The sequence below is a fragment of the Dendrobates tinctorius genome, unplaced genomic scaffold (genome assembly GCF_039654945.1).
Source record: "Dendrobates tinctorius isolate UK_male_01 unplaced genomic scaffold, ASM3965494v1 ptg000116l, whole genome shotgun sequence".
Lineage (NCBI taxonomy): Eukaryota > Metazoa > Chordata > Amphibia > Anura > Dendrobatidae > Dendrobates > Dendrobates tinctorius.
The window spans coordinates 21,660,859-21,679,191 of record NW_027361784.1 but is presented as its reverse complement, the minus strand read 5'-3'; the positions used below and the strand labels follow the sequence as shown (position 1 = coordinate 21,679,191).

At 46.1% G+C, this 18,333-nt stretch overlaps 1 protein-coding gene across 13 annotated transcripts in view; it reads right to left on the bottom strand.

The window, feature by feature from the left end:
• The window catches only part of ENPP2 (ectonucleotide pyrophosphatase/phosphodiesterase 2), a 229,524-nt gene that overhangs the window by 43,232 nt on the left and 167,959 nt on the right, over positions 1 to 18,333 (bottom strand). For all 13 annotated transcript variants that reach the window (XM_073590244.1, XM_073590242.1, XM_073590243.1 and 10 more), the window contains one exon: positions 2,316 to 2,452. In XM_073590244.1, coding sequence (XP_073446345.1) covers positions 2,316 to 2,452 — 137 coding nt within the window. The remainder of the gene's footprint in view (positions 1 to 2,315; positions 2,453 to 18,333) is intronic.

The following is an 18,333-nucleotide window of genomic DNA, read 5'->3' as shown; positions in this document are numbered from 1 at the left end:
CACGCCACATTGATGCAGTAATTGATGCAAAAGGAGCCCCAACCAACTATGGAGTGCATTTACTGAACATACATTTCAGTAGGCCAACATTTCGCATTTTAAAATCATTTTTCAAGCTGGTGTTATACAGTATTCCGATTTACTGAGATAATGACTTGGGTTTTCATTGGCTGTAAGCCATAATCATCAACATTTACAGAAATAAACACGTGAATTAGAATATATGAGTTTCACTTTTCTATTGAAGAACTGAAATAAATTAACTCTTTGATGATATTCTAACTTAGTGAGAAGCACCTGTAACAACTAGCAAACAAGTTTCTTACTTTAGTCATTCCATGCAAAGACAGCAGTCTGAAACGCGTTTGCTAGTTATGTTTGGTACTGGGGTTGCGACTAATATTTTCTTACTAAAGTCTCATATTGACGCTGGATGATCCCTTCCTCAATTTGCTTTTCTTGCAGTATTGCAAGTTTCTGTGCATCGGATCTCAATATGGATGAGCTGACATTTTCCTCTTTCAGTTGGCAAGTACACTGAAATATGTTCTGAATACTTATCACTTGCAATAAATATACATCTTTTTACCTAGTTTAAATGCAACTGTTCTCTTGAATCTAGCAATGTTTTTCTTTTGTTCCTGCGCCCCTCCATTCTGGAGATATGGCCTCTTCTTCTCGGTATATAAAACCAGTCTTTTTTTTTTTTTTTTTTATCATAGTGAACATAGTCATCACCACGCTCACTTGTCTGAATTAGGCTAGTTTCACACTGGCGTTTCCGGGCGCAGCGCATGGCCGCCGCTAAGCTCCACCCCCGGCCGCGCCCCCTCCAGTCAGCTCCTCCTCTGATCGCATGACGCTGCATGCGATCAACATACCCTATATTTAGCATTGGGCACGCTGGTCACGCGCTGGTACACTTTTGCCAGCGCATCCATCCTTTTGGCGCTGCGACGACGTGCGCCAAACGCACTGTGTTGCATTTTTGCGCGCTCAGCGCAGCGCCAAAAGGACTTCACCCGGTAACGCTAGTGTGAAACTAGCCTAAATGAGATTTATATACAGGGATGAAGATGCTATACTGCAGGAATAAAAGAAAAATAAAAAAAGAATATGCATATTTATTGAAAGGGGGCCCTTCAACCCTCACAGGCACTGGGAACGAGAGCCAATTGGAACTGCTGAAACTCTGAGTGGGAAGAGGCATTTGTCTTAATTTCCTAAAGAAAACCAAAGCGCTTATTACTGTTTTCTCTCAAAAGCCCTAAGTAAGTATAACTCAGGGAGGTAGAGTTTGGGAAGAGTTGGGGTCAGTTTACATGGAGCAACTGCAGCACAATTAGACAGCCAATCTGCACAATTTACCGATCAGCCATTGTTTGACCGCCTGTTTAAACAGGCAGCCCAAAGGAAATGATGCGCACTGAGTGACCCATGTTAGATCATACAGTGTGCATAGGCTGCCATTGTTCTCGGCAGTGCAAGCGCTGTTTATACACTGAAAATTATTATTGTCAAAGCTGGGCAAGCGATCATTTCACCCAATGAATGAGCATTTTGCTCGTTCATTAGTGGATCGGCAGGCCGTTTACACGGGGAGAAAAAATAAAAAATAAAAAAACGAGCATTCTTAGCAAGTGTCGTTCATAATTATGTTGCAGAGTAAATGCTGCTTCAGGCTTCGTACGTAAGACAGTCTCCGCATCTCCACAGAATAAAGCGTTGAGTGTACAATGGAACATCCAAGCTGATTTCATACAATAGGTGGCTTACAGAGGTATGGTGGGACCTCTTGATCATACTGGTGTGTCCCATATTAGCTCAGATGTTGTATGGAGCAATACAATGGCCATGTGCACGATACATTACGTAAGAGAAGACCCCCTAGTAAAAAATGACCCGTTTTTAATTTTTATTCCTTGTGCTTCCGTGACTAATTTGTGTAGTTTTTTTTTTTTGTTTGTTTTGAATCTGCCCTATAGTTCCAGACAGATGGACCTTTCTATTTAGTGCCAAGTTCTGTGGCCCACAGGATCCTTTGGGGGGAGTGTTTTTAGTCTGCTCTATCTTCTTACCCAATTGGTAAAGGCCAAATAAATTAGCATAACTAAAAAGGCCCATATCTCTGGAACTGTATGTAGGATTTATCAAAAACAAAAACAAACCTGAATACTCGGGGGAAGAGCAGCAGGAACATAAGAGCAAAACGTGAAACTTTTGACCGAGTGACAACTCCACTTTTAGTGAAAACTTAACCCACTAGGCTGCAGTGTCACAATGTGATACAGCTTGCCCAGCTATGGCATACTGACCTGCTTTGACACGGTATACGATGTCCAGAGAGGCATCTGCAAGGATTCACTGTAGCCACTTACAAAATCGCTGTGATGAAGCACACTGTACTTGGTGTTAAATAAAACCGCTGGTCGCCCATACAAGAGGTTTTTGTCTGAAAGCATAGAAAAGGTGCAAAGCAAACATTAAACTGAAGCCCATACACAACACAAAGCCAATACAGAGAATAAGGTAGCACGTAAGTTACACAAGCTCCATACATCAGCTACCCAAAATGACCTGGGTGTGATCTACTATAAGTGTGAGAAGCAAATAGGCGTGGTAAAACAATAGGGGTATAAGCTTTTCTGCAGCAATGGAATAGAACAGCAGCACACTGACACACACAGGCTGGCTATGTAGCAAGTACTTTAACTACTAAGTTTGTGCCTCTTCGAAGCAGAGTAGTCTTGCATTAAGCATAATGCTTCTTGGTTACAGATTTTCAGACGCAAACAAATCAGTAGCAGTACAAGGCGCTATGATGGTACTTTCTGAGGTTCTTAGTGTTCTTGATGTTCTTCCACCCACTGCTGCAAATTAACTGTCTTTGCTCTTGACTTACATACATACATACATACATACATACATACACACTGTATATATCAGAGTCACTGGTGAAGTGATGGAGTGGAGATATTTGTCACTGCGCATGATGGTGTCAGTGATGTAAAGCCAGAATAGTTTCCTCCAGCACACTGCTTGTTGGGACGGTTTATATAAAGTTATATGATGGGCTCGTTTTAGTGGACCTCCATAGAGCGGGTGTGAGGAGCTCCACGTATCTCCACCTGCAGTGTCCTTTTCACTTCCTGGCGCCGCTGGAGTGGCAGCCTGTTACAGTAGCTCCTTCTTTGCTCTCCTTTTTTTTCTATTTTCTATTTTTCCTCTCTTTTTTTTTTTTTATTGTTACTCCAAAGGGACATTGCACTATGGAAAACCATAAGAGGACCTGGACCTTTGATGGACTTTTTACCTTGTTTTTACTTGGATCTATTGTGTTGGGAAATCCAGGAACTGAACAAGACCCTATTGTCTACTCCAGAGAAGCCATACTGCTGCTTAGGGATACAGCAAGGCAGCATGCTGCTTATAGACCAGAGGACTTTCCACCTGAAATAAGGAGGACTAAGAGAAGAGGTTGCAGAGCTGGAGCCCTCAGGAAAGCTAGAAGAAGGCGCTATAGACCTGCTCTTCCCTCCGTCATTATGGGCAATGTGAGATCACTCGGGTATAAGATGGATGAACTGTCGGCGCTGACCAGACATCATCGGGAATTAAGGGAGAGCAGCATGTTGTTGTTTACAGAGACCTGGCTCACCAAAGGTACTCCGGACACTGTTGTCTCGTTGGATGGCTTTAAACTCATTCGCGCGGACAGGACAAGGGAGAGCGGTAAGAGGAAAGGCGGAGGGCTGGCGATATTTGTGAATGATAGATGGTGTGACTCTAGGCACATCGTGGTCAAAGAGCAAACATGCTGTAAGGACATTGAGCTATTAGCAGTGGGCATGAGACCTTTTTATTTACCGAGAGAACTATAGCATGTAATCATGATAGCTGCATATGTCCCCCCTTCTGCGAAAGCTGATGCCGCCACTGAGGTCCTACAATCCACAGTGAGCATGATGCAGTCCCTTCACCCCCAAGCACTCCTTCTGGTTTCGGGAGACTTCAATCATGTGTCTCCAGCATCCATACTACCCAGTTGCACACAGTATGTTACCTGCCTCACTAGAGACAACAAAACATTGGACTTGTTCTTTGCCAATGTGAGAGGGGCATATGCCTCATCAGCCCTACCGCCCCTTGGAAGATCGGATCACAACCTAGTGCACCCCCAACCCGTGTACAAGCCACTTGTACAGAGAGAACCTGCTGTCACTCGCACAGTGAGGATATGGACTGAGGAGAGTGATGATGCTCTGAGAGACTGCTTTGAAACAACCACTTGGGAAGTGCTGCAAGATTCCTATGGTGATGACATGGATGGTCTCACACACTGTATAACGGACTACATTAATTTCTGTGTAGACAACACGGTACCCACAAAAGTAGTGAGGTGCTTCTCTAACAATAAACCATGGATCAGCCCCGGAATAAAGGCTTTTCTCAAAGAGAAGAAGTTGGCCTTTCAGATCAGGTGACAAGGGCAGGCTGAGAGAGGTTCAGAAGGATCTGAAGTATCTAATCAGGCAGGGAAAGGCTAATTATAAGAGAAGGATTGAACTGAAATTGTCACAGAAAAGGATCCATGAAGTCTGGGAGGGTCTAAAGTCTATATCTGGGCATAGACAGACTGTCTCCAGGATGGTTGTAGATAAAGAGGGGCTTAATGAACTTAATCTATTCTTTAACAGATTTAATCACACACTGGCTGCCCCTGCCCCTGCATACCAGTCACACCTCTCTGCTACAATAACCTCACCCCCTGCTGCAACTTATCAACTGAGCCAGGGTCTGTTCTTCACAAGTACCCAGGTTGCAAAAGAACTGAAGATCAAAGTTTTGAAGGCTGCAGGTCCTGACGGCATCAGTGCAAGGCTAATCAAAACCTGCGGGCACCAGCTGAGTGAGATCATTACATATCTGTTCAATATGAGCCTGAGAATGGGTATAGTACCACAACTGTGGAAATTATCGTGTGTGGTACCAGTTCCGAAGAAACCTTATCCGAAAGAGCTTAATGACTATAGACTTGTAGCATTGACATCACACCTGATGAAGGTATTAGAGAGATTGGTTCTCACACGTCTCCGTCCTCTAGTGAGCTCGGATATGGACCCTCTCCAGTTTGCCTACAGGCCGGGCATCGGTGTGGATGATGCCATTATCCACCTTCTAGATAGGACTCTCTCTCACCTGGAGAAACCTGGGAACACTGTGAGAATAATGTTCTTCGATTTCTCTGGTGCTTTTAACACCATACAGCCAGGTCTACTGAGAGACAAGCTGGGCCTTGTTGGTGTGGACCTCCAACTCTCCACCTGGAACCTTAACTACCTCACGAACCGACCTCAGTTTGTAAAGGTTCGGGACAGGTTGTCAGACACAGTGATCTGCAATACAGGGGCACCTCAAGGTACAGTTCTTGCCCCCTTTTCTCTTCACACTGTACACTGCGGATTTTAAGTGCAACTCATCTAGATGCTACTTGCAGAAGTATTCTGATGACTCTGCAATAGTAGGCCTCATCACAGGAAAGAGTACAGAGATACTAACCAAGCTTTTGTGGAGTGGTGTCAGAGGAACCACCTTAGGATTAATTCCGGGAAGACCAAGGAATTGGTGGTGGACTTTCGCAAGGGCAAAAATCCACCAGTAGTGGTGAACATTCAGGGAAATGACATTGAGATAGTCAACACCTATAAGTACCTTGGTGTGATCCTCAATAATAAGCTTGACTGGGCCCATCACTTGGATGCAGTGTACAGGAAGGGCCAAAGCAGGCTTTATCTGCTCAGAAGGCATGTCCTGTGTCAATAAATGGGGTGCTGGTGACAGGACTCTTAGACCCAGGAAGTTTGGTGACCCTGGTAAGGGCCACACTTCGCCATTAGTTGATCCCGGGAAACACGTGGGGGTATGCTGTATCCACAGGTACATCAAGGACTATCCTGTCACCATAGTTTTGGTTAAAACAAGCCAGGGTATGGAGTCCCATAAGGTCGGGGTGTTCGAAGGTTTGCTTTACACCATGATAAATCGGGAGGGACTTCAGCCTTTTCTGGGACTTGTGGGGAAAGGCGGAGGTATCAAAGGACGCAGACAGGAACCAGCCTAACCCTGTCGAAACCCCATCACAGTCAGAGATGGATGAGTTCCCCTTGTGTGTCCTGGCTGGTGACGATGACGAGATGTGACTAGTGAGACTGAAATTCTTGAACTGGGGGTTTCTGGTGGAATTTTGGGACTGCCCAAATGCAGGACTTTGAAAAATGTATGGGAAAAAGCGACTGTGATTAATGGGGTTGCCCAAGAGCCGCGGGACGACATCAGCCACCAGGTTCCCATATTTTACGGTCAATCGGGAGTTGCTGTATCGGGTCACTAAACAGAGAGGGGTGAAGTATCAGAGCAGCCATTAGTCCCGAGACTACAGATGTAGGGTACTAGATCTGGCCTATGCTCATGTCTTGGGGGGGTACTTAGGTGTAGATAAGACCCAAGATCGAGTCTTTCAGAGGTTTTACTGGCCTGGGTGTCACAGGGACATTGCGAATTTCTGCTGCTTCTACCTTACTTGTCAGCTAACTGCCCCTGTATCTCATTTCTGTAGTCCACTAGTTCCGTTACCCATAATCAAAGTCCCGTTCGACCGGATTGTCATGGACCTGGTCGGTCGGGCCCTTAGTTAAGTCCGCCAGGGGTCATCAATACATCCTCATGGTAATGGACTATGCTACGCAGTACCCGAAAGCGGTACCCTTGAGAAATTCTTCTGCCTGGACTATAGGACGAGCTAGCCCATATTTTCTCCTGGACTGGCCTGTCGAAGGAGATCCTGATGGACCAGGGGACACCATTTATGTCTAAGGTAATGAGGGAGTTGTGCAAGGCCCTCCAGATTACCCAACTTACATCGGTGTACCATCTGCAGTCAGACGGCCTGGTGAAGAGGTTAATTAAGACCTTGAGGTCCATGCTGAAGAAGGTCGTGGAGAAGGATGGCCAAGATTGAGATTGCCTTCAACCATACCTACTGTTCTCCATCAGGGAAGTCCTACAGGCCTCCACAGGGTTCTCACCGTTCGAGCTATTACATGGACGGCACCATCGGGGACTCTAGATGTTGCGAAGGAGACCTGGGAAGCAGAAGTTATACCCACCAGAGCATCATCAAGCATGTGGCCCAAATGCAAAACTGAATAGCAAGGGTAATGCAGATTATGAAGGAGAGCCTCCTTTAAGCACAAGAAGCCCAGGTGAGGGTCTACAACCGGGCCACGTGGCTGAGACAATTTAGCCCTAGTGACCGGATGCTCATGTTGATCCCAACCGTGGAAAGCAAATTCCTGGCCAAGTGTCAAGGGCCATACAAGGTGGTCGAGAAGTTGAGTGATGTGAACTAGTGATGAGCAAACGTGGTCGTCACTACTCGTTACTCGCTCGAGTATCACAGTACTCTGTGTACTTGGCGAGCACCGAGCATTTCCGGGATTACTCAGCAGGAACTCGGGTCTCTACCCAGCATTTTTGGCAGTCTTTAGAGGCCCAATCACGATGCATGGATTGTCTGCCAGGAACTGAAACGCCGCAGCCATCTTTGTTGTGGTTTTGCAGTGATTGGCTGGCTGCACAGCATCATCAGGGGTATAAGAGACCGGATGCCGCCCTGCCCGGCGCATTCAGCTTTGGATTGAGATAGTGTAGGGAGAGCTGCTGCTGAGATGGGGTCAGAATTGGGGATTTATTAGTCAGTGTGAGGTCTACCATCCTAAACAACTCAAATCCCGCTAAACCAACAGTCCTTCTAAGAACTAATTCCGGAGTAAATAAGTTCCAGTGTTAGGTAGGCAGGGTAGTGTACGTCGCTCTATACATAGTGCAAGGCCTGCAGCCATATCATTGCATACATCAAGTTGGTCCATTCCATTACTGTCTGCTGCTACTACCTATAGCATATATTGACCGTATATACCTAGCCCCAGGTATAATTGGCAAGGAAAATTTTTTTTTACCAAGGCTAGTTTCACACTTGCCTTTTTTTGCAGCGCGTTTTTCCCGCAAAAAAACGCATTGAAAAAACGCATACAAAAGCCTACAACTGCTGCGTTTTTTTCAAGCATTTTTATGAGCATGCATGAAAAAAAACGCAGCGTTTTTATGCGTTTGTATGCGTTTTTAGTGCGTTTTTACCGCGTTTGCGTTTTTTTCCAACATTAGGTGGCCCCTCACACTAACCCAAACCATGACTTTACTAATCCTAACCCTGACCCTAACCCTTAACCCTAACCCTGACCCTAACCCTTCACCAAACCACACTTAACCCTAACCCAAACCCTAACTAACCCTAACCCTGACCTTAACCCTGACCCTAACCCTAACCCTAACCCTGACCCTTCACCAAACCATACTTAAACCTAACCCAAACCCTAAACCCTAACCCTAACCCTGACCTTAACCCTGACCCTAACCCTAACCCTAACCCAAACCCTAAACCCTAACTAACCCTAACCCTGACCTTAACCCTGACCCTAACCCTAACCCTAACCCCAACCCTTCACCAAACCATACTTAACCCTAACCCAAACCCTAAACCCTAACTAACCCTAACCCTGACCTTAACCCTGACCCTAACCCTAACCCTAACCCAAACCCTAAACCCTAACTAACCCTAACCCTGACCTTAACCCTGACCCTAACCCTGACCCTGACCCTAACCCTAACCCTAACCCTGACCCTAACCCTGACCCTAACCCTAACCCTGACCCTAACCCTGACCCTAACCCTGACCCTAACCCTTAACCAAACCATACTTAACCCTAACCCTGACCCTAACCCTTAACCAAACCATACTTAACCCTAACCCTAACCCTGACCCTTAACCAAACCATACTTAACCCTAACCCTGACCCTAACCCTTAACCAAACCATACTTAACCCTAACCCTGACCCTAACCCTTAACCAAACCATACTTAACCCTAACCCTGACCCTAACCCTTAACCAAACCATACTTAACCCTAACCCTGACCCTAACCCTTAACCAAACCATACTTAACCCTAACCCTGACCCTAACCCTTAACCAAACCATACTTAACCCTAACCCTGACCCTAACCCCAACCCTAACCCTGACCCTGACCCTAACCCTAACCCTAAACCCCCTTAACTAACCCTAACTCTAACCCAAACCCCTAAATTCCATGGTTAACAAAAAAAAACGCATGTGCAAAAAAACGCATACATGAGCATGCCAGTGCGCACGTATGCGCATCCATAGGCTATAATGGCCATTTTTAGCGCAAAACGTGCGCATATGTGCGCATGCGCTTTTTTGCAGGGCCAAAAAATGCAACATGCTGCGTCTGGAAAATACAAACGCACACCCCAAAAAAACGCAGCGCATGAAAATCGCATACGTGCGCTTACCAGCGCGCAGGTATGCGCACCCATGTTAAATATAGGGGAAAAAACGCATGCGCACATATGCGTTTTTTTCCAGCGCAAGAAAACGCAAATGTGAAACCAGCCTAATAGAGATTATTTTCTTGCCAAGCAATCCAGAGCCCTTTTATTTCTCCATTTGCTTTTTGACACTGCACAATACAGACAGATCTTTTTCATAGCACAGCATGAAAATCCAGCAATTTTAAAGGGTCCCAAAAATCACTTTTGAGTGCGCAGAGAAATCTTTAATTTTTATGTGGTACGGTAGAGTAGAAATTTTTTTTTTTTATTTATTGTCTTAGACAATTTCTTGACACGATTTTGCTGATCACCCCAAAAAATACATACTGGCCACATATTTTACAGTGTGGTATATCTGTGACATGCCTTACACATCCGTTTGCTAAAAACTGGGGCATTTTAGGCCTAAATTCCATTTTTTTTTGCTGTCTGTCACTCTAGTTATATACAGCACTATTTTGCAGTAAAAAAAATACAGGCCACATATTTGGTAGTATGGCATCTCCGTGCCAGGCCTCATGCATCTGCGTGGTCCAAGTGTGGCCATTTTAGGCCGTATTCCAGTTTTTTCCTGTCACTCTAGATATATACAGCACTATTTAGCAGAAAAAAAAAAAAAACAAAAAAACACATGACACATTTTGCAGTGTGGTATCTCCGTGCCAGGCCTCATATCTGTGGAAAAAAATTGGCCATTTTAGGCCTACATATTCTAGTGTTTTTGCAGTCTGTTACCGTACTTATTGAGAGCAATTTGATAACCAAAAAAAAACCTTTTTTAACTACAGACCAGATAGTTTAAAGTGTGGTTTTCCCGCACACATATTACATACAAGTTTGCTCCTAATTCTGCCATTTGTAGTGAACATGTAGAATATTCTAGTCCATTTACAATGGGCAAGTCGTCTGGCAAGGGATGGGGAAGTGCACGTGATGGTGATGGTGCATGCGAAGCCCAGGCTGTGGGCAAGCTGAAATTGGGCCCCCAAAAAAACCCACACCTTCTTGCTGGACCTTAGTGTCCGAAGTCATAGGGGACCGCAGCAAGACAGCACTATTGAAGCCAGAGCATTGTGAAAAGTTTGTTGGTTGGATAGTGGATAATACTTTGTTACTTATCCACCACCACCCTGTCTTCAACACCGACAAGTTTGAGTAGCCGTGAATCGGGACCGCATATTCCTCACCCTGATCATCCTTACTCCCAGCATGCCGAGTGCCCTGAGACAACTGATCCCACACTCGGACACTCCGAAGAGCTGTTCAGTTGTCCATTTATAGATTCGTGCCTCTCGCCTGGTCCACTTGAAGCAGGGCAAGATGAGATTCCATGTAGCGATGCACAAATGTTTGAGCAGCCACGGTCACAAGAGGTGGACGATGAGGAGACAATTGCCAGAAAGTCAGGAGGAGGACCAGGGTGTGGAAGTGGAAGATGAGGTGGTGGATGATATAGTAACTGACCCAACCTGGTAGGAGGACATGCAGAGCGAGGACAGCAGCACACAAGGGGAGGAAGGCGTAGCACCACTTCAGGCAGGAAGAAGCAGTGTGGTGGCTGCAGACATAAGGCGGGCAACCGTTCCCGTAACACCAACATGACGGAAGTTGCCAGTCCAACAGTTAGGTCATCCCGAGTCTGGTTATTTTTTCAAGACTATGCTGATAACCCCAAACAGGCCATTTGCAACACCTGTCATGCCAGCATCAGCAGAGGTAGCAAAACTACCAGCCTTACCACCACCAGCATGATCAGGCACATGGCAGCAAAGCATCCGACTTTGTGGGCCCAACCCCAGGCTCCAGGAACATTGTCCGCGGGTGACACCACTGCTTTTTCCACTGTTGTGCGTGCAAGCCAATCCCTTGTCCACTGTGCATGCGAAGATGCCTCCTGCCCTGCACATGCCATTGCCCACAGTCAAATAGCACCATCATCAAGCACGTCCTTGTCCCAGTGCAGCCTTCAGTTGTTCAAACCCAAGTCATTGGAACGTAAGCTAAAATACGCAGTCAACGCCCCACAGGCCACAGAACTAAACTCACACATTTCTCGTCTGCTTGCGCTCGAAATGTTGCCTTTTATGCTCATGGAGACGGAAGCTTTCCGCAACCTGATGGCGATGGCCGTCCCAAGGTACTCGGTCCCCAGCCACCACTATTTCTCCCACTGTGCTGTCCTGGCATTACACAAGCACGTGTCCCACAACATTACCCGTGCCCTCAACAATGCAGTTATTGGGAAAGTAGACCTAAACACGGACACGTGGACAAGTGCTTGTGGCCAGGGACAGTACATCTCGCTGATGGCACACTGGGTTAACATAGTGGAAGCCGGGACCCTGTCAGAACTCCTCCCAACGCCAAGGATTGCGTGCCCTACGTCAATCAGGGTTGCCCCCTTAGTGTACAGCTCCAGCACCACCCTCCTCCTCTTCATCCTCAGTCACCGAAACGAGCACATAATCACAAGCTGGAAGCACTGCAGCACTGCCAAAGCCATGCGTCAACAGGGTGTGCTTAAGCCAATTTGCTTAGGTGACAAACCGCATAATGCTGAAGAGTTGTTGACAGCCCTGAAAGAGCAGGCAGATGTGTGGCTGACACCGCTGAACCTCTAGCCAGGCATGGCTGTGTGTGAAAATGGCAGGAACCTGGTGGCAGCTCTGAGGTGAGGCGAACTGACACGTACCATGCCTGGCCCATGTGCTTAACCTCGTTGTTAAACGTTTTCTAAAAAGCTACCCGGAGCTGCCGGATCTGCTTGTGAAAGTACGCCACCTGTGTGCCCATTTTAGAAAGGCAGCTACGGCTTCAGCCGCCCTTGCTGTGCTTCAGCAGCGATTGCAGATTCTGGCTCACCGACTGGTGTGTGATGTCCCCACGCGTTGGAACTCTACACTGCATATGTTGGAAAGGATTTGTGATCAGAAGAGGGCGGTTGTTCAATACCAGCATCAATGAGGCCGTCGTTATTCAGGTTTTACTCAACACAAGACCTCAGGAGTGGACATGGATGTCAGACATATGCAACGTCCTCCAAAACTTTGGAGTCCACCAAGATGGTGAGCGGCAATGACGCCATAATTAGCATCACCATCTCGCTTCTCTGCATTCTGAAAAGCTCTCTGCTCACAATGAAAGAGGATGCATTGCAGGCTGAGCACGAGAACATGGAGCAAGGAACCATACAGGGTGATACTTCCCAGCCTCTTGTCATCCTAACGTGCTTTGGTTGACAATGAGGAAGAGGAGGAAGAACAGGTGCTACTTTCATGAACTATAGACGGTACTACAAGCACAACTGTCATACCATCTGTTCAGAATGGCTGGCCTGAGGACAGGGAGGAAGAGGAGGAGGAGACCTTGGTCAGTCGTCCTGTTGGTGAGGACACAGAAGGCTTCCTTGTTACCAGTCTGGCACACTGACTTTATGTTGAGCTGCCTTTCCCATGACCCTCATATTGTAAAAATATTGGGTACCAGTCATTACTGGGTAGTGACACTTTCAGGCCCATGCTACAAGGAGAACTTTCAATCTCTTCTTCCAGAGGCAGACCGTGTAATAAAATGGTGCAGTACCAGAGGGCCATTGTTGCAGAATTAAAAAAATTCCCATCGCAAAACGCTGGCGGCAGACATAACAGTTCGTTGGACAACCAAGGAGTAGAGGCGAGAGAGACAACTCCAATCCAGCAGAGGCAGGGGAACACTGGCAAATTTCTGGGACAGTTTTCTCAGACCCTCCCATGGCCCTGAGGCACGGGGTATTGTCACAAGGACTTGAATGTTTTCTAAGATGCTGAGGGAGTACCATGCTGACCGCTCCAACTTCCTCCGTTATTCCCCTGTGCCTTTTAATTATTGGGTATCCAAGCTGGACATGTGGCATGTACTGGCTCTCCGCCTTGAAGGTCCTGGCCTGCCATGCCGATAGCATTTTGTCAGAGCAGGTTTTTAGTGCCGCTGGTGGAATTATCACAGATAATCGCATTCGCCTGTCAACAGAAAATGCAGACAGGCTGACTCTCATAAAAATGAACAAAGGCTGGATTGGGCCAGACTTCGACACCACCAAATGATGACCGCAAAACAACCTCCAATGTAGTGTCTTTTTGGGAGGTGTACTCCCATGCACCTCTTCACACCCACACATGGGTATACGCTTCCTGATTTTGGCTATTTGGTGTCCTCCTCCTCTTTCTCCTCATCCTCACCATTCACCACTCGAACACCAGGGTGAACGTATTCCGTCATGCTCCAGCCACTCTAGTTTTTGGCAAGGGTGTTATGATGCCAGTCAGCAAATTTAAAAAAAAAAATATGTACTCCCCCAAGGGGAAATTTTTGTCAGCCTGTACACTGTGTATGGGCATTACAAGTCTAGGAGACCCGCTCCTTTAAATTGGGCATATTTTTTAATGAGGCCTTCCTCCACGTCTCATCATCCGCCGCCACTAGATCACCAGGGTTAACGTTTTACGTGCTGCTACAGCCAGTGTCGATTGCTTAACAAGGGTGGGTGGTTATGCTGGGCGTAAAATACTGGTTATGAAAAAGGTTGAGGTGTACCCCACAGGGGAAAATGTTTGCCAGCCCATACACTTAGCGTATGGGCATTACAAGTCTAGGAGACCCGCTCCTTTGTAATGGGACATTTTTTTTTATGAGGCCTTCCAAGGGGGGTATTGGAGTGCATGCAAATTTGGGACAAGGCAGCCCTTGCAGTCAATGCATAAGAAAACAGAATGGGAGTACAAAACGAATAATGGAAAGTGGATTTTCCTGTGCCCATCCAGTACCTGGGTTCCAAGGCTTACTGGGGTGCATATGACTTGGTAGCAGGGCAGGCCTTGCAGTCAATGCATGAGAAAAAAAAAATGTATGGGAGTATAAAATGATAAATGTGAAGTGGATCTTCCTGTGCTCTTACAGTATGTGGCTTCAAAAGCTTATTGGGGTGCATGTAACTTTGGGACAGGCCAGGCCTGGCCTTGCATTCAATGCATCATTTTTTCAAGAAGCCCATCCACTCACTGCATAGGCAATAAAAGCATAGGAGACCCACTGATTAATAATGGCCCTTTAAGAAGTTTAATGCTGCCTGATGCTGCTGTAAAAATAGGCTCTGTGACTTTAAGAGTCCCTCCTTCATAAATGAAACAAGATGTGTCTGCTTATGTGTCACACACCTCATGGCCAGCTAGGGTTGTTAAATGTTACAATGACATTTCCCAGTGAATGCATTTATATTGGTTGAAAGCAATGGTAAAGTTGCAAAACACCTCAAACACGCCTTGTGTGAACAAAGCCCAAGTGGTGGAGGAACATTTTGGTGTTGGGTTAATTATTTTGCCTTAGATAAAAGTCATTACCCTGGAAAGGATGTACCTTTACATATTTCCCAGCAAAATCCATTCTGGTTTTGTTTTTGTAGTTTTTTGGTGCGCCTGTAAAAAGGGCGTGAGACTTTGACACCATTGTTTAGAGCTGTGACCTAGGAGTGAGGAATGCTTCCAGGGGCAGTTGCCATGAAGTTCCCATGTCATTTCAGCAGTGTTTCCATCATTTTCTGACGTTTTTAGACCTTGAAAGGACCCCAGGGGGGGGATCGCGGTAAAAATGCTCGGGTCTCCCATAGACTTACATTGGGCTCGTTGTTCTATCCGAGTACCCGAGTATACCAATTTGCTCGACCCGAGCAACAAGCACCCAAGCATTTTAGTGCTCACTCATCACTAATGTCAACTATAAGATCCACCAACCAGGGAGAAGGAAGCCGTACCAAGTTAACCTGCTGAAACCATGGCGAGACAGGGATTCAGTAGAAGCACTGTGCCTAGGGGGCCCATCCTGAAGCCAAGGTCGAGGATGTCACAGTGGAAGAGAGACTGTCGCTGGGCCAGAAACTACAGTGCCGTGAGCTGTTTCAGTGGAACCAAGACCTTTTTTCAGAGTTACAAGAGTGTACGCGAGTGGTGGAGCAGGAGATCCTGACTGAATCACATGCGAGGGTGAACCAAAGGCCGTATCAGATTCCTGAAGCTCACAGCGAAGTGATCTCCCAGGAGGTGAAGAGAATGTTGAGCCTGGGTGTCATCGAGGAGTCAAAGAGCAGCTGGTCCTGCCCTATTGTATTGGTGACGAAACCTGAATGGAGAGTGGCGCTTCTGTAATGATTACAGAAAGCTCAATGAGGTGTCCAAGTTTGACGCATATCCGATGCCCCAGGTCGATGAGCTTAAGGGCCTGTCACACTAAGCGATATCGCTATAACGTCACTGTTTTTTGTGACGTAGCAGCGATATTGCTAGCGATATCGCTATGTGTGATACTTACCTCCGACCGCTCCCCCGCTGGTTATCGCTGATCGCGCGAGAACGTCCTGGACCGTTTCTCGTAGTCAGCTTCCTGTGGCACCGACGAGCGACGCATGGACGTGGGCGGGATGACGTCAGGATCACCTCGTCTGACAGGTAAGTAATGACCCCCGACCGCTGCTATGTCGCTGGTGAGATCTGCCTGTGTGGCAGCTCAATAGCGACCACTTAGCGATGCACCAGCGATCCTGACCGCGTCATATCGCTGGTGCATCGCTAAGTGTGACAGTACCTTTATTGAAAGGCTATGGTCAGCCAGGTACATCCCCACCCTGGATCTAACGAAGAGGTACTGGCAAATTCTCCTATCTCCAAGTGCCAAGGAGAAGATGGCCTTTTCTACACCTGATGGATGCTTTCAATATACTCTGATGCCGTTCGGACTACAAGGAGCCCCAGCCACCTTCCAGAGGGCTATGGACTGGATACTAGTCCCTCAGAAGAAGTACACCACTGCTTAATTGGACGACATTGTGATTTTCAGCCCAGATTGGGGAAGACACCTGCTGAAGGTCCAGGCGGTACTTGACGCACTAAAGGCGGCGGGGTTTACCATAAACCCAAATAAGTGCACCCTCGGGAAATATCGTGATATATCGTGAGAAGAGGCGAGATAAAGCCGCAAGTTCACAAAGTGGAGGCAATCCAGAAGTGGCCACAGCCGGTCTCCAAAAAGCAGGTCAAGGCGTTCCTTGGAATTGTGGGATATTATTGGCGATTTTTCCTTAACTTCACCATGATAGCTGCCCCACTGACTGATCTTCTCAAAGGCACTAGGTCGCACCAGACTTCACAAAGGAGTTTGTGCTCCAGACAGATGCCTCAGAAGTCAGTTTAGAAGCGCTGCTGTCCTAGGTAATAGATGGAGATGAACACAAAGTCTTATACCTGAGTAGGAAACTCTCCTCCTATGAGAAGAACTATGCCGTCGTGGAGAAAGAATGTTTGGCCATCAAGTGGGCAGTTGACATCCTGAGATATTACCTATTGGGCAGAAGGTTCAGGTTAATATCTGATCATGCACCCCTGAGATGGATGAGGGAAAAGAAGGGGAAGAATACCCAGGTGACCAAGTTGTTTCTGGCACCCCAGGATTTCACTTTGCATGTAGAGCACTGGCCAGGGAGGTTACATGGGAATGCAAATGCCCTGTCCAGACTCCCCTGTTTAGCGAGTGAAGGTGCAAAAACCTCTGACTTTGGGCAGAGGGGGGGAATATGTGACAGAGTCACTGGTGATGTGATAAGGGAAGATACTTGTCACTGCACATGATAGCGTCAGTGATGTAAAACCAGAGCAGTCCCTAACTGATGTATTTAAAAACCTGATCATGTGTATAGTACTTATATGTATATGGCCTTGTGGGCCATGCACATAAAAAGCAGTCTTCTACAGCGTGTCCACATTGGACATTACCTGTCTGAATCCTGCTCATATAGGTACTATACACATGATCAGGTTTTTAAATACATCAGTTAGGAACTGCTCTGAGATGGGTATATCTTGACGTTTGGTAGAACAGCTTAGTAAACATTTTTTTGCAAAAAACGTATCAACCAAATACCCTGTTTTGTTAGCTTTTAACAAGCACTTGCTGTTTACTGTTACTTTTTTACAGTAGAGTATTTTTATACGTTTGTTTTACTGTGTTTCATATATATTTATATTATATATACTCACCACCCTGCTGCAAGAACCGACATCTGAACTTGGTAGTTACCTTCACAGAGCTCAGAATACACATTACAAATATAAAAAAAGCATTATGCACTTTAAGGCTGTGCTCACATGCAGGGTTTTTGCTTGTTTTTTTCTGCAGAACAGTACCAGTAAGAGCGGTAACATTTCAGAAATCTCCCACACACATTTTTTTTCCTTACTGAATTAGAGCAGTGCAGCGTTTTTTAAATCTGCAGCAAGTTTTGCGTCCATTGAATGCAATAAGAAAGGTCAAACGCATTGCAAAAAAACCTGCAAACAAGTTTTGTTGCATTTTTGCAACAAAAAATAGCAGCAAAAACAAAACCTTCATGACCAGAGGTATATTCGGTTTTGCATTTTCATTTTTTGCTCCCCTTCTTCCCAGAGCCATAACTTTTTTATTTGTCCGTCATTATGGCCCTGTGAGGGGTTTTTTTTGTGGGACAAGTTGTACTTTTGACCACCACCATTGGTTTTAACATATCACGTACTGGAAAATGGGGAAAAAAATTCAAGTGCGGTGAAATTGCAATTTCACTGTTGTTTTATGATTTGATTTTTTTTGAAAGATTCACTAAATGCTAAAACTGACCTGCCATTATGATTCTACAGGTCATTACGAGTTCATAGACACCAAACATGTCTAGGTTCTTTTTTATCTCAGTGGTGGGTGAAAAAAAATTACAAACTTTATTAAAAAAAAAAAAAGCCATTTTCCAATACCCGTAGCGTCTCCGGTTTTTGTGATCTCGTGTTGGGTGAGGGCTTATTTTTTGCGCGATA